This window comes from Orbicella faveolata, unplaced genomic scaffold (genome assembly GCF_042242905.1).
Source record: "Orbicella faveolata isolate gen_17 unplaced genomic scaffold, um_ofav_v1 contig_48, whole genome shotgun sequence".
Lineage (NCBI taxonomy): Eukaryota > Metazoa > Cnidaria > Anthozoa > Scleractinia > Merulinidae > Orbicella > Orbicella faveolata.
Window position 1 is genome coordinate 510,001 of NW_028301578.1, and position 23,766 is coordinate 533,766.

Here is a 23,766-nt window from a genome sequence, read left to right on the forward strand (position 1 = left end):
TGTAGATCTGCAGTACGATGCGATCTTTTGAAGCTAGGTCAGACACTAATGAAAAAAAAAAAACAAAAACAACAACAAAAAAAAAAACATGCCAAACAGAGGTAACAAACAAGGGTCTCTCCACCTACCCTTAGTGGTGAAGAAAATGCATGCCAGGTCACTCAGCACAACTGCAGCGAAAACAGCTCAACAGGAAGCGTTAATTCAACACTTGCTAAGATGGAGAACGCGGGCAAGGCAGTACTTTTGTGCTCTATTCTCCTACTGTTCTTCAGTGGAAATCAAATCTTTGCCACGGACATTTACACTAATATTTGGGCCGTGAAAGTTTATGGTGGTGTGCAAGACGCCAAGAAGTTAGCCGTCAAACATGGCTTGTCCTATGAAAGACACGTAAGTTAACTCAGTACACTTTAGTTTTTTGTCTGTGACTCTCGGATCCATTGAGGAAGTAAAAAACGGGACCTTCACGGCATCTCACTAATGCAACATCGTACGACTGGATTCTCACAAATCGCTTGTGTATGTGGTTTAAAACTATAAATTCCGCCTTACTAATTATGAATGTTCTATTTTAGTCCATCGAGTTATGTAAGCTTTAAAGCTTACATTGTTTTTTTCCTAAAAACTCCCCGATCTTCCAGCCAAAGATTGTTTACATGTAAATACACCTCCAGTTTCGCAGGAGACCCGTTAAATTAGAGCGTAGTATTTTATCTGAAGTTCCCCAGAATATTGAGCTAAAAGCTGTAGACACCACATCACTTGATCAACACAAACTGTATTATTGCACCCTTTGTGAAATCTATAATGATGTAATGGTCTTAATCTAGAAGTTTGATCTAGGTCGGCTTTAACCGACTTAAAAGCCTCGGAAATGGCCTTAGCCATAATTCCTGACACGTTGCAAATCCTTCTTGCATGACAGCTAAGGATATCTTCCTCTTGAAATTCCGTCATAGGAAATCTCCATAGGTTGGCAAAGCCTCGGAAATGGCATTAGCCATATTTCTGGACAGTGTTGCAATCTATCCTCCTCTTGAATTTCCTCATCTAGGATGTCTCTAGGTTGGCCTTCTTCTTCTTTGACCGTAACCCTATGTGGGTATAGGGCCAGAACACCTGTTCCAGTCATCTATCCATCCTCCCATATGATAAAATTATCATTTGGAGTTAGGCAAGTAGTTGTGCTGTTGCCCATGTAACATTGCTTGTTAGAATTTCTGGTTTCCGTAATCGATAATTTTTTATGGGATGGGGGGATTGGCCCCATGCCCAACCCCCAACCTGGAGGGCCTGGGTTTTCTGTCAGGGTGTCCTTCCCTTAGCCACAATATCCTGTTATTTGAAAGGCACCGGATACCTGCCTTTTGCCGTTGTCGCTCAGCTACAGTACAACTGCATTACCGGGGTTATGACGAGGACATGCAACAGCCAACTTGGTGGCAGAGCCTTTGACATGGTGGGCATTTCCTGGCATTTGCGAAGTACACCTGGTGGCCCCAGTGCACTCCACCATGGCCCCTTACCACCCTTCAACCCCTAGGAAATCTCCATAGGTTGGCAAAGCCTTGGAAATGGTATTAGCCATATTTCTGGACAGTGTTGCAATCTATCCTCCTCTTGAATTTCCTCATCTAGGATGTCTCTAGGTCGGCCTTAGCCAACTTAAAAGCCTCGGAAATGGCATTAGCCATATTTCTGGACAGTGTTGCAATCTATCTTCCTTTTGAATTTCCTCGTCTAGGATGTCTCTAGGTCGACCTTAGCCGACTTAAAAGCCTTGGAAATGTCATTAGCCATATTCTGGGCGGTGTTGCAAATCCTTCTTGCATGGCAGCTAACGGAGCTGTCGAGGGTCCTTCACAAAGGAGAAACACCAATCTTGGCACCATTTTCCACAACAAATTGGACTTCAATGGGTGATTCCAGAAAATATCCATACCATACCACGGGTGGCATCTTGGATTTCTGAGGGAGAGGGGGCTCTCTTGGACTGGAATTGTGAAGGCATGGGAGGGTAACGTAATGAATGAGTTGCCAGTAATCGGATACCTGTGTTTGCGCGAGGAACTCTGGGATCGTCAGGGGGCAAACATTGCTAGTCGCTAGAAGGAAGTGTATGGCGAAAAGTTGTTTCGAGGTACAAGAAAATGATTTTTGAGAGAGATCAACGCTTTTTCGCTGTCGTTTTTATCGCAAATGGATTTGGGCAAAGTTGATATGTGGAATATGTAAGTTTTTGTTTGAATAACCATGAAATATGTGATAAAATCTACCGATAAACTCCATTGCTTGCGTGAGGTTTATTGTGAAATTTACATCGCGTAATGGTCTGAAAATATTACAAAATTAATTAGGTATAAATCGAGAGGAAATAACTCAGTAAAACCTTTTAAGTTGTGTACAGGCTACTTTTGGCTTATTTGAAAGCTCATTCATACAAATAATACTGGAAATAAACCCGGTGGTGATCATTGTGCTGTTTGGGGTTGATTTAATAACAAATGAGTCCGTGCGACTCATGTTGTGTGGCTACTGTTTTGGTCAAAGCCTTTGTTTTGCTTTTACAAGCACATATTTCAGTGATGTTCCTTTTCTATAACAGATCAAGGGTGGGTCCTTGAATATCTCTGAGTATTTGTATTTAAAAGTGCCATTTGTGCGTGATTATTCTTTCCAAAGTTTGGTATTGACGGGTGAGTGAAATTGCCCGACACAAAGGGTAGTAGTTCCTTCTGCAATTTTCGATTTCTGTTTCAGAGCTTCTTTTCTGTCTTTATATTTAACTTCTCGGAGGGTCTTTTCTACCATTTGCTCTGGGTAGCCTCTCGAGATCAGGCGTCTATTGAAATTTTCAATATTCTCTTCAATGTAAGTTTCACAGTAAACCTCACGCAAGCAAAAAGGAGTCTGTCGGTAAATTTTATCACTTATTTCACGGTTATTCAAACAAAAACTTACATTTTTCATGTATCAACATTGCCAAAATCCATTTGTGATAAAACAACGGCAAAAAAGTGTTGATCTCTTGCCAAAACCATGTTTTTGGGCATCGAAACAACTAGCGACTTGCAATGTTTGCCCCCTGACGAATCCCAGAGTTCTTTGCGCAAACACGGGTATCCGATTACTGGCAACTCATTCATTTGGAATTCCAAACGCAGTTGGGAGTTTCAGCCCCAAATTTTCAGAGGGGGGAGATGACAAAAGCTTCGCTTGAAATTGCTGATCTGGTAACTTTTCCAGTTTATATATCATCAAGCACAAACCAACCGTGGAAGAAGGATAAACATTGATCAGGCAGGTGTTAGTGATCACGCAGGAAAGTGAGCGTATGGATGGTGCAAGCTCGATATCAAAGAGGCCTTACAGTTGATGGATGAATAAAATACAAAACAAGCCTGTGTTTCTTTCTGATCTAAAATTGTCAATCGGCGATCTTGCTGCGTAAGAAAAACTCGCACCAGTCTCTCGTTTCCAAACGGGACACCTGACAGATTTGTAGGCTGCATCACTAGTGGTCAGCAATTACTCAATGAACGCAATTTTCAATATGGCAGGTGACGGCACATCATGAACTTTACTTTTGTCTTCCACTGGTATCAATATGATCTACTTTCCTGAAAATATGAAGGTAATGAACTGTGAGCAAAAAGTTTTATTTGGTGGTAAGCAACTTATAGATAACACTTAGAAGGGAAAGCTGTGGTGCACTTTATTAAATGTTAATAAACTTGAGTTGCTTGTTTGCTTGACCAAAACGTTGTTGGTATAATTTTCTTGGAGAGAGAAAAAAGCGCAAGTTTCCCATTTGGTGGAAGTTTTAGACACTCAGTTAAACAGGAATTCCAAAGGCTATGAAAAAAAAAATTGGAAATTCGGAAGGGGAGGAGTGGTTAACAATTTTGGAATTTGAAGGGCATGGGGGGTAGAGCATTTTGGAATTTCCTAAGGCAAGAGGGGGTCAAAATGTTCATGCCACCAGTGGTAAGGAATGGATATTTTCTGGAATCACCCAATGTCCTTGGACACTTTTACTTTGAGAGCTATTGCTGCTTTCCTTTTTCTATCCAGATGTTTCCTTCCTCTGACTGGTATCCGTGTCTTTGTCAGGAGTTCTAAGGTGCTTTAGAGCAAATTATTGCTGAAAATGTTCACTAGACATAAAAGACTTCTGTTCACTTGGAAAGGTGGCAATAGACTGAGTTTGCGCAGGCACAATGCTATCTCATGTAAGACCTCAATGCGGTTACAGAATAGAATACTGGATATACAAATATACATAATTTGACATAATTTCATTATTTTGATGCCAGTTTCAAACCCATATTTTGATTTAATAGGCCACCTTATAACTTCAAGGGGAAAAAAAAATGACAGGAAACAATACTAAAAATGTTTGAATTATCATTTGGAGATGTAGATCTTGGGTTGAAAGGTCCACTTACATCTTCTGAAATTAAGCAACTTACATGCAATTATATTTATGAGTGTTTATTAGGAAGCACAATGAATATATTAAGTACAAAACTAAATTTGATTGATTTATTTCTTAGCTCTTTGAGGACTATTATACTTTTAAAAGTCCTGAGATACAGCGTCAAGCAGAAAAGAAATCTGAGTCACTTGAGATTGACAGTAAGCTGGATTTGGATCAAAAGGTTAGAATTTCATGAAGTTTTGTTTGATTTTGTATGTAGATACCATCCAAAAATTATAAATTTCATTTATTGTATCTCAGTAAAGTCAGGAGTATAGCTGGCAGTCATAAGCCCATAACCAAGGGCACTCAATTAAATTCTAATTTACAGTTTATGTCTTAACAGTTTCTTTTTTAATAGGTTGAATGGTTTATGCAGCAGAAGGAAAAAGAATATCAACTACTGTCTACAGTTATCAGAGACCCTTTACTTAAGGAACAGTGATATATTGTGAGTTGCCCATTTTACTTGCTTTCAAAGAGTACTTTGACACACAGTACTTATTGATGACCATTTCCTAATGTTAACTTGCTAATGGATGTACATATGTACATTGTAACATTATACTTCTAGTTGCTTTATAAATATTAATTAATAGTGAATTTCCGCTTACTCTAAACACAATATTGATGGTGACACCCATAACTGCGATATGTTTTTATCTTGGAAAATAACATTTCAATTGGTATGGATATCAATGGACACTCACTCCTGACCATCACCTCTTCGCTTCCTGTTCTGAAGACATTTCAAACATCCACTGACCATTGTAAAGAACTTTATTAGAGAGGTACAAGCTAGGTGTTCAAAGCGATTTTTCAGTTGTAAAGGGAATAGACCTCATGGTTCTTCTTACATAATTTGATTGTAAGGGAAAGTCTTTTTTGTTTTTTCTTCACAAACCCATGTGACACGAGTGGTAATTTAGGGCACGACAAAGGCAGCTAGCATATTTTGAGTTCAAAAATGTTAAAAAAAGTCATATATCGAATGATTAAAAGCTCCAGATGATTTTTTAAACTTGTAAGAAATGGAAAGGCAAATACACTTCTTCGGGTAAATGGTTTCTTGACAATAAATGAATGTGATAAAAATAACAACAGTGAAAAAGAAAGGAAAAAGAACCTTAAGATTATTGCTATCCACAGAATGCGAACCTGAAACCTCCTGCATGTGAGGCAATTGACTAACCAACTGTGCCACATCTACAACACCGTTCATGATGGGAAGAATATTCATATTAATTAATGTGTACTGAAATGCTGGGTAATTTACACAGCATGTTCAAGTGAGTTCTGAGTACGTACAGTTGAGCTGAAGTTCGAGTGAGTTGATGACTGGCTCTGATCCTGTAAGTGAGTCGTTGCCGAGCTTGTACAAGTGGAGATGACACAATTTAACCTTGATTAAACTTTGGATGAAAAATGGCGAGGAGAATTGAGAGAACTTGAACATTGCATTTTGCTAGATACAGTAAGCTTATACGGTTGCTGTAAATTGATACATGTACAAGTATGGCCATGGTAAAATGATATGCCTTTCTTTGGTTGAACAAATGGTTGATGAAGAGAAGAAAAGACATTGCACATGGTTGCAAGTTTTGCAGTCACTGATATTGCCTTGGAAAGAGAATAAAAAATTAATATTTATAATTTATAAAGTAAACAAGAAATCATTCACAGTACAACACATAGGCATTTTACTTGGTCACCCAACCAAGTACTGACTCTGCCAAACAGGTCTTAACTTTGTTGATCTGAAGAGACACGCTGCTGTTCTTGTGGTATTAATAGTGATTCCATGCTGAGCATAGAAAGACAAAACAAATTTCAAAGCCCACACCTAGAATTGACCCCAGAGCCTACAATGTTGTCATTGATGCCTTTATAACTGAAGATCAGTTTAAGATCTCATCAACGATATTACATTTATACTAATTTGTAACCTTATATACATACATACATACATGCATAGATTTTATTTTGTTTTCAGATTATTTTATTTTCACTTTTTAACTTATATTTGTTGAGTGAAACAATGGAATTCAGCTAAGCTAAAGAGAATGCAGCTGTCAGTAATAAGAAGATTTGGCAGGGAAAGATTATTGAAGAACAAAAAATATAGAATTTTAGTATACACCGCAAAAGTGAATAGTGCTTTTTGTGTGCTCGGATTGGTTAACTCAGAGGTGATTAGCAAGTACTATTCACCTCCAAGCAGCCAGCGCGAGAGATTTTAAAATTTCCGACCGCTTGTCACTCATAAAATAATGTTTTGGTCCGCTAATTATTTAGCTTGTGTGGTATACACTAAAACAATTATTCACCTCAGTGTCGGTGAAAGTGATGGATATTTACCTCCACTTCGGTAAATAATTATTAAATATAACTTAGAAAAGGAAAACCCAAAATACAGGGATTTTATTACTTGGTCACGCATCTGGCCAGTGCTACGCTTACCCTAATAGCTGTAGTGATTAGATAAGAAGCCGTGCTTTCCCTGTGATAACATCTTGAACAAGGATGACTCTATGAATGTTAATCTACAGCACCACAATTCTCCTTATGTATCTGTTACTGTTACATTTTGTACTATTTCTTGACAAGGCCAGTGCGCATTAGCTTTATTCTTCACCTCTCTGGCTCAATATATATGATAATTGTATAAATTTTATAAGATGTTATAGGTCAAAATGAAATTCAGGTTAAAATGAAATTCCTTTCTTTGTCTCATATCCCTAATTATTCATGGATCATGATTAATTAGGGTTAGAGGACAAATAGGAAATTGAGAATCAAACTAGGTTAAAATCATTTTAACCTGAATTTCATTTTTACCTGCATTACTGTGTGACCTTATGCATTAAAAACCCAGTTCAGTGGCATCAAAACTGCCATTGCTTACTGATCCGTTTTCCAAGTTGAGTGGTTCATAGCCACTTTAAGTTCCTAACAAGAAAGTTCAGTAGTGCAACAACTAAATGTGTTCAGCCAATCACATGCAGGGTGAGTCTTAAACAAAAAGGTCTGGCTAATTTTAGCTGCTGGTGAAGTTGAGTCCCCGAGCAGTAATTAAAATATAATATAATAATTTTACACCCTGTATTCATTATAGCTGAATAAAATGCGAAGAAAGTAGATGTATATAAAACAGCTCTGAACTGTTCAGTGACTAATAACTTTGAACCCTGAGTGCAGACAAAGCAACTGCACCCAGCAGCTTTGAAATATAATTTGTTTTTGTCCTAGTGACTAAAAGTAAATATCAAAAGCAATACAAAAGGAGAGGACTATAGGACTACAGCTGCTGTGGGAGTACGCAATACTTTGTTTGGTCAACTGTTTTAATTTACCCAAACTACATCTTGTATATAGACATATTAAAAGATTTATAAATCTCTCTTATTTATGTTGAATCTTTCCTTGAATCTCATTTTAGGAGAGACCTAAATATCCAACATACAACATCACTTCAGTTTGGCCGAGATACACAGGGAGAGGAATTCTGGTGGCAGTACTTGATGATGGAGTTAATGGTTATCATCCTGAACTGTCATCTAATTATGTACTGATTTCGAATTGTTGAGTTTCCTTTTATTCTTTACATTAACACTGGGGGTGGTGAATGGCAAAATCTGAGGCTTATGGAAGACCCTTCTTTAACATCTGCATGAGACTGGGACTTTCAACAAGTTTGTAAAATCTGGGCCTAGGAATATGCTTTACAGAGAATAGCAAATGGGAGACTTGTTAGCTAATTGACTAATAATTATGGCAAACTTAGTCATTAAGTAGTAATTTGGTATTTATTAATCTAGATTCTTTTGAACCAGTCAGAATGACAGTCGTGAACAGTACAGGTGATTGTGAGTTCTAGCAATTGAAGAGCTGTGTGCATATCAATCCGCCTTATGTTGAATTTTAGGCCTGTTTTTTCTTTTTCCTGGGTCTGATCTGAGATGGCAAAATCAACATTGTTTAAGGGAGAAGGGGGGAGGGGAGAGGGGGAGGGAGAGAAATGTTTTCAAGATGCTCAGAAATCAAATTTTACCGCTGAGTGTCCCAATACTTTTGTTGCCCATTGTGGCTCTGATCTGCCTCAATCTCAGCAACTGGGCTACAAATTATATTTTAAACACTCACCTGGACTTTTTTCACTCATTTATACATTTTTTGGAAGAAAATCTGCCTGGGTCTAGATAGCTTTCTCTCAAGCAAAGATGGCTGTGTCTTATGCCAATACAACTCATGTACATGTACATAAAACAATGATGCTTCTGTTTATAGTGTTCAAAGTCAAAATCAAATCCCTCAGAATCTTAGCTGTCTTCTCGTAAGTCAAAGGAAAATAGGAAACAGAGCAGCGAATCTGAGAAACATATTTGTTTTAAAAATATTTCTTCTCTTCTAGGTTGCATCTGCAAGTTATGATTATGTAGAAAATAATCCAGTACCAGTTCCAAGTGGAGGAACAGTGTCAGGGTATGTTTTTTTGCCTTATTTTGGCTTGGTTTTTGTTTAAGATCTACCTTCAGAATAATTGGATTAAAATTTCAGTACTGCTCAATTAATATACAAATGGAGACAGGCCTGAGGGTGGTGGTGGGGGGGGGGGGTGCTACTTCCCAAAAGTTTGGGTGGGGGTGGGTTGCCCACTTCCTGAAATCCTTACCCTATTTATGACCAAAATCTGTGATTTTCCTCACCCTATTTATGACCTGACCCAAAATTTGGTACCCTATTTATGACGCAATCCTTAAATCAATACCCTGTTTCAGGCCTGCTTAATATAATTAGTTTCCTGGTTCAGACCAATGTTAAATTGATTAGAAATTTACAGCAATTATTGCTGTAAACTTCTAATCTTAAAAGCATACTGTCCCAGAGTGCAAAAACCACAGTACCCTTTTTATGACCAAAATGGCAAGAATCAATACCCTATTTTATGATCAAAACAGCTGAAAAACCATACCCTTTGGGGCCACACATACCTACTGTATACAAGGAGTACCCCCCTTCCAGGGGGATGCTTATTTGAGAACAGATGCACTTTTTTGCCATCTCTTTTGAAGTGTTTATGTACCCAAACTGTAAACTGTAACATGGTTAAATCTTCTCAATATAGGGATTGAATTTTACTCTTAAATGAACAAGACAAGTTTTTCCTAACTCAACATCAAACTAACCTTGATACACATAAATATTGAAAGATAGGAGCTAGCATATTGTTAAGTGCACTTGCATGTATCAGTAGCAAGCTTTTGTTAGTGGAATAGGGGTGTTGCGAAAAGAAATCACAATTAGGACTGAGTGGAAACCAATTTGATGAAATGCATGATTAGCAAAGTTGGACAACCCTTCAGGGGCAGTTCAGAACAAATTGGATGACACCCAGTCCTGTTACTAAATTTGCTCCGGACAGAAATTGTGTACAATTTCACCAGAAGTAAGGCTGTGTTTTCTAGCCTGTGGATGAATGTTCATAAGTTCTGAGATAAAGAATGCTACAAATGGGTGCAAGTGCAAGTCGCATAAGATTGTTGGATTCATGGTTGTGATATATAGTTAAAGAGTGTTTTTCAATTGTCGCAAAACCAAAACCAAGTCAGTTACTTACCAATTAGACTACTCACCCAATCTTAAACCGTAATTAATAGTAAAACCAAAGTCAAAACAAAAATATTTGCTTTATTACTTTCGACACTCAATTGTATACTGATCTATTCTAATTCATGAACAAATAACTGAAGAAAGTTAGCATTTTCATTTCCTTCTCACTTCCTGCCCTCTTAAGAGTCCCACTTCCTGCCCTTTTTCTTTCATACCACTCTGCCCCCTCTTCTCCTGAGCTCCTGCCCCAGCCCCCTGTCCACACCAATAAATTGTGGATGATGTAAAAAAAAATAAAGAAAGAAATACATGTACATCAGAAAAAGCAATTAGCCTTAGTTTACTGTGAGTCTTGGTTTACAAAATACAAGGTTAAATTTGTTAGTTGTGTCTTATTTATTCACAGAATAATAAAATGTAGCTCTTCATGATAATGATTCTAAGTTGTTGATGATGGCAAGATGCACACCCAGATAGATCACATTATCATTAGCAGCAAATGGAAGAACTCGCTTTCAGATAAGGAGGTACAAAGAGGAGTAGATGTCTGGAGTGACCACCGGTTGCTGATGGCAACACTGACCATCAACCTGCACAAAACTAAGTTCCAGAGACCAAGACAACCTCTAAGCTTGAACTCAGAAACTGCCTCCAAGCCCTCAAGGAAGAAGTGGTGGAACCTGACCTCTGCACTTTTCACTATTGGACAGTGAGAGAAGCAGGAGAGAAGTTCCTTTGATTCAGAAGGAAGAAAGAAGACTGGATTCAGGAAGGAACATGGGACAAGATGTCAGAAAGAAAGGGGATGAAGGAGAAGATAGATTCTACAAGGTGAGAGAGAGTGAAAGATTGCTACAGAAAGAAATACCAAGACCTGGACTACGAGGTGAAGAAGATGGCCAAGAGGGACAAGTGGACTACATTGAAAATCTGGCTGAGAAAGCAGAAGTGGTTACAGCATGGCAAGAACTGAATATGCTTTATACCATCGTGAAGATACTCAGTGTTGGATATAACAGTGGAAAAATGCCTGTGAAGGATGAAACAGCAGAGTTTTGTCTCGAGTAGAAGACAATCTAAAGAGATGGCATGAGCATTTCCATGGTATCTAACCCTAACCCTAACCTCAATCGTCCTAAACCTAAAAATACAGCCCCAACATCCGAAGATGCTCAAGACATGGACGTAAACACTGAGCTGCAGTCAATCCAGGAAATCAAGGCCATCAGAGAGATGAAGAATGACAAAGCACCTGGATCATGGAGTAGTCGACAACTATGTCAATTTCATAGACTTTGAAAAAGCGTTTGACAGTGTTCACAGACAAATGCTATAGCACATCCTACGACACAGGTTGGCACAGACTTCGCTCATCGAAACAGGTGTCAATCAAGGATGCATACTCTCCTTATTCCTATGAAGCAAAAGATGACAGGGGCGTTTGACGGACTTTCTCAGACATGCTCGATGACCATTATGCAGGTGACATTTTCCTCTTAGCCTACCACCACAGCGACATAAGGGCCATGGCCATGGAGCTATCATCCACAGCTGCTATGCTTGAGCTTGGATAGGTTGGTTGGTGTGTGCGTGTGATGATGCCTGGGACATCCAGAGGCCTCCACATTTGCTCACATTTAGGTGTTCCTGGGTTAGCGCTAATCAGCTTTTGAACAACCAAGGTGAGATTGAGAGTGACACTGTGATTGTCTTAACCAAGAACTCAATGCAATGACCCTGGTCAGGGCTTGAACCTGGACTGCTTGGGCCCAAGTCCAGTGTGCCAACATTAGGCCACTGTTCCTGACACCTGACCTCCACGGAGGTCTGTTGGCATCCCTAATTAACACCTTAGGAACAAATTCATCCACACATGATAGAAACAAGTCATACCAGCAAGCAGTACTGGCGTCAATGTCGTTGTCAACAAATACAGTGTCCCAAGGGAGGTACCGCTGACTTTAAGCCAGACAGGTCAGCTTTCTTTAGGTTGTAAACGGACCGACGCGATTTCTTTAAGCAGGTAACCTTGGTAAACAAGGAAAAGTTAACCATAAAATGATCAGACCTGAGGTCCTTGTGAACGCTAACATCGATTATTTCAAAATTTTTTATCGTGATTATCTTATTTTTTAATGAGTTTAGAGTAATCTTTATCTAGCTGTACAATCATACAATGATACACTAAGGCAGCTTATATTAAGGAATCTTGTATTCTGTTTTAAGCTGTCCTCAAATTCATTGGATTGACTTGTTCAATGTAGTGTAATTTAGAATTTGTATTAAAGATTAAAGGTTAAAGATTAAAGATAAACAACACTAAATTAGAAAACTACCAAACGGAAGTTTTGTATAGTCATGCTAAATGTTCCCTACCCAGGTTCTATTGCCAAGCTGGCTCTGGAGTGGTATTATATTGTGGGACCTGTGCTTGGTTGCATTGTCATATTTACTGTTGGCTGGTACATCTGCAAACGTCGAAGGGCAGGTGAAAAGATTTTGCTCAAACTTTGAGCAATAGGTGCAAAAAATATTTACTGAAAATCCACTCACAGCACGGTAACTTTTTGAATACTATTTAAAACATCTCACTGTGATTCATTTCTGTAAGTGACTCCACAATTAAATCCCCAAGCATTCTCTAGAAAGTTAATGTCAAACCTCGTAAGAAGGCTTAACACATGAGTTATTGTGTTTTCAACTTAAATGCAAAACGTCAGTTCTCATTGAAATATGGATCACTTCGAGTTCAATTTTCTCTTGCGGGGTCAGCTTAAGAGCTTAAGTCTCAATAAGTTCTTCTTACCTTTAATCAAAGTATTACCATGCTATGAGGATTTTTTGGTAACTTTATTTTTGCCATTATTGCGCGAATTTTCTGGGGAAATCATCTTAAAAGTGTTTATCTTAGTCCTCCATTTTGCTGTGCTAGTCTTGCTAAAAGATTTTGTTTTAAAGAAGAAATAATCCACTTTGGCTCTCTTCTCTACCAATGCGTCACAGATTCATAAGAAATTTAGTTTCAGTGCCATGTAAAACACTTCAGTTGAACTGCTCAGCCCAAGACATAAATTGTCACCTACACTGTAATTTAGCTACACCAATTAGTGAATGCCAGATTTTTAGAACATATATTTAATAATAGACCATAAAATTATTCGTATTCTCTGTATTGGACTGGAACTATAGCTTGAAACTGAGGCTAACGCTGGGAATCTTTTTAAATCCAAATGACATCTATCTCTTTTCAATGATATTCCCCTGCATTGCAAGCTAGTTCCAGTCCAGTCTACTGAGAATACGAATATGGTCTATTGCTATTTAAGAAATCACTCTAAAGTCCAATACAGCAATTTTTATAGAATTTTTAACACACCTCCGGTCTGGCACATATTACACCTGACATTATTTTTTTGTTTGTGTCTTCTGCACATGTGTAACTTTTGTTATCTTTCGTTGGGAATGTACATTTACAGCTATGGCAAAACTGTAAGTCGAGAATTTTTGTTATAATTTTTTTTAACTGTAGGTGGTTACATAACATTTTACATCACTGAGTTTAAACATCCACCGATAACCCCGAGAAAGCTTGGTAAATACATATAGGAGATTTATTAAATGACAGGAAATGTTCAGAAAAAGTGCCACTATCATTGACTGGAAAAACGTTGCAAACTTCAAGTTTGCAATTCTTATTGGGCACCAACCAGGCATATACTCTCACCTCAGCTGTTGAACGAAACTGATAGAAATCCACACATATGAGGACTTCACAATCTTTATTTCCTTCAATCTGAGGACTGTATATCTTCACGATCTCGGTACAATCTTGAACTATCAAGGTAAACAATCTTTTTGAAACACTCGTGCTTTTCTCTCATTCACAATCAACATCTCCAACATTCTCACTCTCAAGCACATGACTCATCTGTCAATTAACTTGAAGCTAAGCACGTGACCAGATACGTAACTCTACGCGTAACGCAATGCGTAACGCCAACTACGGATTTCGGACACTCTCCCCCCTCTTGACTTGTATGAGTCAAGAATACAGCCACAAGGTCAGTCGTTTTCCTGATTTGCCAGGCTGCTTATCCTTCTAGCCGCATCCAAAGCTGCCACTCTGCGAGGCCGACTGCTCCATTGCAAATTTGCTGGTTGCGCTCGATTTCTGTCTTGGCTCTTACCTGCATTCGGCCCAGCATGAACTTCAATCGGACACAATTTCTGAACAGGCCTAGTTATATGAACATCCCTCCCTTTGGTGATTACCCTCACGTGTGCCCCTCTTACCTCTTTGTCACGTCCACAAATCAACCCTTCTACCACTCCCATCTTCCAGAGGCCTCTCTTCACTCCATCTTCATGTACTACCACGACATCTCCTTCCTTAGGCGATCTTCCTTTCCCAGCAGTTTTGTTTTCATGACTCTCCCGTAAGGCAGTTAAATATTCCCGTTGCCACCTCTTCCAAAAATGTTGCAGCTTCTTAGTCAGGTACTTGTGCCTCCTGGTATATGTTGCACTACTTTCTCCAAACTCTTCTTCTGACTCTAGTACCTCTGGCAATGACTGAATCCTTCTTCCATGTATCAAATGGGATGGGGTAAGAACCTCCTCTGATGGGTTGTTGTCATCGTAAGTCAGGGGCCTTGAATTAAGGGTACCTTCAACCTCCACAAGGACTGTCAACATCTCGTCAGAGGAAAGTCTTGCATTTCCAATGACCTTTCTCAAGCATGTTTAACGCTTTTCACCATCCTTTCGAAGAACCCTCCCCACCATGGGGCCTTTGCTACGTTGAAACGCCACTCGATACCTTTGTTTTCTAGTTCTGCTCTTACCTCAGGATGTCGAAAAAGTGTGCGTATCTCTCTCTGCTCCTTTGAACGTCTTTGCATTATCAGACACGATCAAGGTGGGAGTTCCTTTTTGCGCGGTGAACTTCCTCAGACACCTCAGAAATGTAGGAGTCGAGAGATCTTCCACTAAGTCCAGGTGCAGTGCCCAAGTAACACAGCATGAGAATAAACAGACATAAACCTTCTTTAACTGCTTACCTCGTCCTTTGACATACATTGGTCCAGCAAAATCTACCCCAACCTTTGAGAAGGGCGGGGCCGGATTGACCCTAAATTCTGGTAAACTCGCAGTCGCTGGTTGGGTAAATGCTGTACCCTCCCACTTCTTGCATGTCATGCACCGGGACAATATCTTCTTCACAACTTGTCTCCCCTTGGGAACTCAGAATTTGGTGCGCAGTTCTGCAAGAGTACTCTTCACTCCACAGTGAAGGACCTTCTTGTGACATCTTTGAATTTCTAGGAATGTCAGGTGGTGGTCTTTGGGTAAAATTATTGGCTCCTTCGCTTCCGCAGGCAAATCAGCATACTCTAGCCGTCCCTTGCATCTTATCACACCCTTACTGTCTTCAGTAAGACCAAACTTGTTAGAAAGTTGCGTGTAGTTCTCTTGACACTTTAACTCTCTTTGTGCTGCTTTTATCCAGTCAATCTCTGCCTCCGTCAGCTCTTGCAAGGATAGCGGTCCATGCTCCCTCTCTGACTTTGTCTTCTTGGCCACATTGAAGCAAAACCGTTTAAGCCACGCTGTCACTCTCAAAACCATCCTTATGCAACTGTACTTGTCAATTTCAATGACCTTGTCTATCCCCACAACCAAGTCAGTTCGGGTCACAAGGACGCTGGTCGTCCTCTCTTGTTCTTGACTTTCAGTGGTAGGTGACACTGATCCCTCTGAAGGCCAACTCTCTTCTGACTCTGTTAACCAAGCAGGACCTTGCCACCACAATACATTCTGCTTTAAACCGGATGCAGACATTCCTCTTGACCCAATGTCCGCAGGGTTCTCTCGACTTGGACAGTACCTCCAATCTCCATTGTCACTCAGCTTCAAAATTTCGTTCACACGGTGCTTGACAAATTGTTTCCATTCCCCTCTGTTCATAATCCAGAACAAGGCAGTCTGACTGTCCAGCCACAGTTTCGAACGCTTAACACTCTGCTGCGAGGCAAGAGCACCTTCAACATTGACCATAAGTTTCACTAGTATAAGTGCTGCCATAAGCTCTAGCCTTGGAATTGACAGCTCCTTCAAGGGTGCCACTCTTGTCTTTGAAGTCAACATTCGTACATATCTACCTACCTGGGTTCTATAAACAAGGTACACCACACCACAGTAGGCCTTACTTGCATCTGCGAACCCATGCAGTGAGCACTCCTCCACCTCCTCATGAGGGTGGTCATAAACACAGCGTTTTACATCAATCCTATGACAGTCAATGAGGCCCTTAATCCAATCTTCCACGCCCTTCTTGACCCCTCCCTCCAGCTGTTCGTCCCATCCACACTTCTGACAACAGATCTCTTGGAATATAACCTTGACACTCACTGTAACCGGACTAATAAGTCCCAAGGGGTCATAGACTCCTGCTAGTAGCCTTAATGTATTCCGCTTAGTGGCAGGTAAGCCTTCGGCACGCTGCGCAATCAACGTCAGATCAAGAGTGATGACATCAGCTTCGTAATCCCACTCGCATCCTAACACCTTCTGGCCCTTGCTTCCCAACTTCATGCCCACAGAAGACTTAGCATAACTGATGTCTTCCTCTGTCACCACATCTTGTTTATCATCAATCTGGGTTTTTGTTGCCATTTTGGCCCTTACCTGTGAATCATTTGTCAGCCATTTCCTGAGTTTGAAACCTCCTTCGGCCATTCGACTCTGAGTCTTCTGGTACAACTCCATACCTTTCTGTGATGTCGCTCCACCACCAACAAAATCATCAACATAAAACGAATTCAACAACTTAGCTACAAACCTTGGGTCCCAAATTTCATACCTTTTGACATGATGTCGGAGTGTAGCATTCAATAAAAAGGGTGATGCATTCAGTCCAAATACAACCCTACAAAACCTGTAGACAACAACTTGCGACAAATCAGGGGGTTTCTCCACCCACAAGAAACGCAGACAATCTCTATCCTCTGGGTCAACTTCCACATTTAAAAAAGCCTTTTCAATATCCCCTACCAGGACCACTCTATTTTCCCTGAATCGAAGTAAAATGTTGTAAAGCAAGGGGGTCAGAGGGGGTCCAACATGCAAACAATCATTCAAACATGCGACACTCTTACTTTCTTTCGAGGAAGCATCATATACCACTCTTACCTTGGTAGTAGCTGACTCTTGGCGAACAACTGCTTGGTGAGGCAAGTAATGAATCCTGGGGGCCTTTTCCAACTCTGCTACCTTTTCTATCACCCCCACTCGTAGCTGGTCTTCTATGATGTTCCCACACTCCTTGAGAATTTCAGGATCCTTCTCTAGTCTTCGCATCTGAGTTTTAAGACGATACAGACTGGTTCCATAATTACTGGGAAGTTCCGGGTGCCCCTCCTTCCAAGGTAAGCGAACAGAGTATCTGGTCCCATTGAATGAGATGCTATTTTCAAATGACTCATGAACCTGGTCAGTAATCTCTCTAATACCCAGTGTCTCCAGATCCCACAATCTTCTAACATCATCTAGACCTTCTTGCTCTTCAACAGAGCTTGCAATGAAATTTATCTGGGTGAAGTGTACATCACTACATGTGTCTTGGCCCTTCATGGGCCCTGACAAGACCCACCCCAACTCCGTTTCTACGGCAACGGGCTCGTCAAACTTACCCCTAATTGTGCACCCTTTCTGAAAATGCCACAAGTAGTCTGCCCCAATCAATACATCTATAACCATCTCATCCCTTCCCTTACTTACATCAGAGAACCAAATCCCTTTCAAGTGGGGGTAATCAGATTTTACTAATTCTACATGGGTATTTGGTATACTAGAAATTTCTGGAACTACGTATGCCTCCATGTTAATGAAACTCTCCCCCCCCCCCTATAGGACTCACCTTGACTTGGACGACGTCCCTTAGCTTCATATCCCTTGAGCGTTGCCCAAATGTACTTATTGCAAGCCAGTCTTGCCTGGTTACAGGAAGCCGCGCAAGCCGAGCAACTCCAGCTGTGACAAAGGAACGATGACTGCTGGCATCAAACAAAACTCTAACCCTCAGTGGCTGACCCTCCCCGGTGATGACTGCACGGGCAGTCTGTAGGGCTACACGATCTCCCGCACCAACATGAAAACTACTGGGGCTAGTAGTGGTAGGGTTAGCCTCTGGTCTAACTTCAAATTCACTGACTGCTGGCTTATCCTGCTTATCACAAATTGAAATGTGGTGGGACCGCCCACACTTGTTACATAATTCAATCGACTTACAATCTCGGGCTCGGTGCCCCCTGTGCAAACATTTGAAACATCTACCGTACTTAACTAAAATAGTCTTACGTGCATTCACATCGCTCACTTTCTTACAGTTCGCTGGTGCGTGTCTCCCAAGGCAAAACGCACAGTTCTCAACTTCCTGCTTTGTGTGAAATGTGTTGCTGTCCTTCCTGTTCTGCGTATTTCCACCCGAGGACACTGCATAGTAATGGTCTTCCCTCAGTTCCAACTCCTTTAAAAACGCGCTCAACAATTCCTCCATCGACCAGTTCAGAAAGTCGGCTCCCCTCGTGATGGTCAGGCGAAATGCTTCGGGCAACTTTTGCAAAACGGCGGGGACTACCACTGCTGCGAAGGTAGTTTCATCCACTCCGAGCGCCTTGAGACCTCTAAAATGAGCGCCGCAACTGTCGTATAGTTTCCTCAAATGAGTTGTATCCTTATCGCTGAACACCGGCGTTAAATTTAGCAAGTCATTCACATGAGCACGCTGTATGGCAGTTTCCTTTCCGTACTTCTTCTTTAAAACATCAACAGCGGCCGCATAGTTCGCTGCTGTCAAGGAGAATCCCGCGATGGTTGATCTGGCCGGTTCAGTGACTAAACTTCGCAAGTAGGAGAATTTGTCAATGGCCGTGAGGCCTTCGTTTTGGTCGATGGCGCTTTCGAAAGCGTCCCAAAGTTCTTGCCATTCTTGGATCTTCCCGTGAAATTTCCTTACTTCAAGTTTGGGGAGTCTTGCTTTCGCCTTGCTTTGCTGAGGGATTCCTGACGCCATGCTTGAATGAACTTGAGCGGGCGGTGACAAAGCACTCGGCTGAACTATCGGCGGTGGCGGATCAAATTTACTCATCATTTCTTCCATTCTCATCACGATTTCGTTCAACTCTGCTCTCACTCCATCACTGTTCTCAATTTCTTTCTCGATACGCTCTTCGACATCCTCGGCCGTTCCACTTGCAATAAGGTCAATTATTTGGTCATCTAATGTTTTGAGTGACTCTATCTTCAGTCGCATCGACTGAATTGATTCTTTCAACCAGAATTTATCCACTGGATTTTCTTCATCACTCAGCCTGTCTTTCAAACGATTAAGAAGTTTCGTCGCAGATCCTCTATGAGCAGCTCTGATTTTAACTTTCTTCGCTATGGCGTCGGTGACCGACATACTTTCAGTCCGCGCACGTGGTCAATCTTGTCGACGTCTTCAAGCTCGATAATCCGGCTCGAAGGACCACTGTGATAGAAATCCACACATATGAGGACTTCACAATCTTTATTTCCTTCAATCTGAGGACTGTATGTCTTCACGATCTCGGTACAATCTTGAACTATCAAGGTAAACAATCTTTTTGAAACACTCGTGCTTTTCTCTCTCATTCACAATCAACATCTCCAACATTCCCACTCTCAAGCACATGACTCATCTGTCAATTAACTTGAAGCTAAGCACGTGACCAGATACGTAACTCTACGCGTAACGCAATGCGTAATGCCAACTACGGATTTCGGACAGAAACAGAAGGGAGAGTTGAAAGAAAAAGAAAAGGAATGTTTTAGGTGAAAGCAAGTTCTTTAAAAATCATAAGCCACAAACTTACCAGAAAAGCTTAAAGGGTTATCATGGGGAAGCATTTGCGACAATGTCCAGTCCAGTACCAAGGACATTAGACTGGTAATAATAGAACAATCTGATTGATTAAATTTAGTTATTGGCCCTCTGAAGTAGCCTAGTCATGTAGTAATAGATCTTTTTCACTGTCACGCAGTGAAAAAATAAATCGAAAACCATCCAATGGACAAAGCTATGAAATTATGATGTTATAGAAGATAACTAAACAAGACACCTCTCCAAGTTTTAGGCCTGTGCGTTTCCCCAAACTTCAGATATTCGTCGAAATGTTTTGCAGATATTTACAGAGCCCAGTATGAAAACGCCATGTTGGTGGACCTCCGTGGTACACCAATATGGCGGCCGAAAAATAGTGTAAACATCTGGAACTTACTTTGGCTATCTAGGCGACTGATTATCAGTACTGATCAAACAAGCATTTACATAAGCACTTTTCCTAATGCTCTAACTTCTAAAAAGGCTCAAAATCATGGGATAAGTATATATTTTTCGACAAACCCGATCATAACCTTGTACATGTGTCACGCACCTCCATAACCCTGAAATTCAAAATGCTCTGGTTTCCAAACGAAACACGCTATTGAGCTGTAAAATTGTAAACAGATATAAATATACCTTCTCTTATGCCTGATGAGGATAAAAACTTTGTTGGCTCTTTAGTTTTGGATTTTAGAAAGTGATGACGTCACTTGAAAACCATCTATACAAGGTATGTTAGTGCCCTGAAACTTTCAAAGGGGTGTTATCATAAGAAATGCATGGGCAAGTTTTGATCTGAGGTTGAAATCAGTCAAACACTTATCAAAATTATCTCTCCCTCCTGCTGACAATTTACATTGTAGTTTCTTTTTGGTGTTCAAATGGGCACATTTTATGTATGAGTGAAGGTACTTATTCGTAAACCTAGAGGACTGTATTGGTCAAAAATGGAGCAAGATCCTCGTGAATTGTCTTTGAGCATGAGCATTCACGTATGGGCATGTTTTGAAGTACAGGATTTCAACCCTGCAGGCATACAATATTGGGAAATGTGGCGTGAACTTTCTCTGTCTGATCTCCCACTGAAGTCAAGAGGGGTGGGAGGGAAGGAATGAATTATGGACAATAATAACCTTTGTGACTGGGTTTCTTGAAGGAGGATCTGTCTGTAATTGAATAATTAATCTCTTTAATTTTTTTGGTGATGGATGTACACACGGTGTGTTGCTTTGCTTTATTCTGTTGTTGCCCAGTCATAGAGTTCAGTAAGTCCAGATATGCAATTTTGATTAAGGCTTATTTTCAGATTCTTTGGCTGAGGGAAGACATACAGTAAGCAAGACCTCTGCATGAACTACACTTTTGAGGAATGCATGTCTTTAGAATACAAACTGATTAAAGAGGCTTTTGGATTATAAATATGATAACAACAGATAAGAGGTGCCCTTTAATTTTTGCAGAATGCTCCTCTTCAACAAAAAGATAGTTTTATAGATTTGTTAGGTTTGTCACATTGTGTTTGAATGTATCACAAAATCACTGACTTATATATAATTAGTTGCAATATATTTTTTTATTAGTTAGCCCTGCACTGTCATGGTTTTAATAGTGTTGACTTAAATTGTTTAGTCCGGATCAAGAGCAAGCAGTTGAGATGCAGTTGCTAAACGTTGAAGTGGATGAATGGGAGATTGCAGTTGACCGTATAATACTTCAAGAGGTCATTGGCAGGGGGGCATTTGGAGCAGTCTGGAGAGCACTTTTGAGTGAATCAGATGGAAAACCTGGAAATCGGACAGTTGCTGCAAAATCCTTTACACGTAAGATCATGTACAGATGTACTGTAGGAGTAGCAAGACAAACCGAGATGTGTGCTATTGCTATACTAAATACTTGATTGTATTAAATTTATATCTACATTGGTGTAGATATAGTAAATTGAAGTAAAAATAGTAGTTATGCATTGTTTATGTTTGCTTTTTTGCAACTTGAAGAATATACACATACATACTTTACATTATCTGTTATGTACTAGGTCATTAAATAGGCAGCTAATACATGTAGTTGATGTCGACCTACCAAAGAAAGAGTAATTACACAATTTTGCGAAAGCTTACTTTCTCTATTCATTCTCATTCCATGTTAATGCCGTTCTCTCAGTAGTATAGTATATAGCTACTACGAATAGTTTATTTGTACCTTATTATGTTGTGGTGTTACACTGTAGCCACCTCTGGCAAAGATGGGAGGAAGTCTCTGATGAGAGAAATTGTGCTGGGAAAGCTTCTTGGAGGAAACCATCAGGCAAACATTGTCCAGTTTATTGGCTGTGTTACCACCCAAGGTAAAACGTTGCAATTATTGTGCTTGGTAAATGAATTATGGAAATTATTCCTTGTTTGGCTGCCTTCTTGCATGTCTGAGAGCTCTATTTGATACGTTATGCCTAGGATAAAATGTCTCCATAGGTCTAAGTAGAGTGAAGGATGTGACCTGTGGAAATACAAATGAAATGAGGTTGTGGTCATGGCAGTTGTTGTCACAATTTAAGCAATTGTAAGTTAAGCCTTACAAAGGGCTTTTGGGCTTCAGGATTGGGACCTGTAGCCTGCATTGCTGCTGCAGTGCAGAGCTATGAAGACCCATACATTGGAGCAGACCAGTTTATCTTATCCTGTGAAAGGAAGTGAAATGTAGACTGAATGATGTGAACTGCAGAAATACAATAGAAAATGTAATTTGTGATAATCAGTATTGACATAAAGTAATATTTTGCCGACATGAATCTAAGAACTAGGTGCGAGGGTAGTACGCAAAGGTTCATGGGTGGTACATTTGTAAAAAGAGACAGTTGAGAAACTTGTGACATTCTACAGTCAGCCTTGCCACTAGCACTTTCGCATAAGGTTTACTTTTATTGTGAAATTAGCTCTATCTGATTTTTTTTTTCATTCTGTTGTTTATATATCAACCTTAAAACCCCAGAGGTGGCACCACTGCATTTGGTCGGGGGTACACGGTCCCTATTTTTCCTAACGAGGTTTTTGGGGTTTACGTGTCCAGCTTTGGCGCATGTGGGACATTACTTAATGTATCGTTTATCCACTTAGTTGTAAGCTTACATTCACAATTAAAACATATCTTGGGCCTGGCTGACCAACACACCCATGCCTCAACCTTTGAGTGTGTTTGGTTGTGTAGTGAAGGCACAATTAAAATGTGATCATAGTTATTGTAATTTAAGCAGAAGACTTCTTAACCTGTAAAAGGAAATGAAACTTTGTCAACATTGACATTGCATGTCCAACATTGTCAAACAAGACACAACAAGTGCTCAACAACACAGCAGACCTGGACCACACATTCCTGTGTCCTGTATATTAATTGTTAGGCAAGCACATTTATCAAATTTCACAGTAATATAGAGCACCTCAAAACTGAGTTGACTGTACATACTATTCTTGAACATGCTCTCATGCTCTTAGTTCATCCAATCATGGTCATGGAGTACTTGGTGCGCGGTGACTTGCTGGGTTATCTGAGGAAAAGCCGTGGAATCCATGATAAGTATCATCTTGGACAGGGAAGTGTTTCAGAACTGCAAATATATGACCTAGTGTTGTTTTCCAAACAAATTGCTGCTGGCATGGTGTTTCTTGGATCCCGAGGGGTAAGTAACCATTTAAAAAAAATAGGATTGCAACAAAATTCTACAAGCTAACACATTAACACTCACAAAAAAATTCATACTCGTCCTGTATTTTAT

General features: G+C 40.2%; 1 protein-coding gene and 2 pseudogenes across 5 annotated transcripts in view; 1 reads left to right on the top strand and 2 right to left on the bottom strand.

Moving 5' to 3' along the window:
• Nucleotides 1-227: 227 nt before the first annotated feature.
• The window catches only part of LOC110044307 (furin-like protease 2), a 38,099-nt gene continuing 14,560 nt past the window's right edge, over nt 228-23,766 (top strand). The window contains exons 1-9 of one of the 5 annotated variants that reach the window (XM_089281447.1): nt 228-393; nt 4,560-4,664; nt 4,845-4,934; nt 7,923-8,019; nt 8,895-8,965; nt 12,474-12,581; nt 21,630-21,820; nt 22,228-22,344; nt 23,486-23,670. In XM_089281447.1, the coding sequence (XP_089137573.1) occupies nt 371-393; nt 4,560-4,664; nt 4,845-4,934; nt 7,923-8,019; nt 8,895-8,965; nt 12,474-12,581; nt 21,630-21,820; nt 22,228-22,344; nt 23,486-23,670 (987 nt within the window). In that variant the 5' untranslated portion in view covers nt 228-370. The other 4 variants (XM_089281448.1, XM_089281451.1, XM_089281450.1 and 1 more) reach the window with 4 other exon arrangements.
• LOC149095804 (uncharacterized) lies at nt 14,156-16,294 on the bottom strand (annotated as a pseudogene).
• Nucleotides 16,301-19,984, bottom strand: LOC149095805 (uncharacterized; annotated as a pseudogene).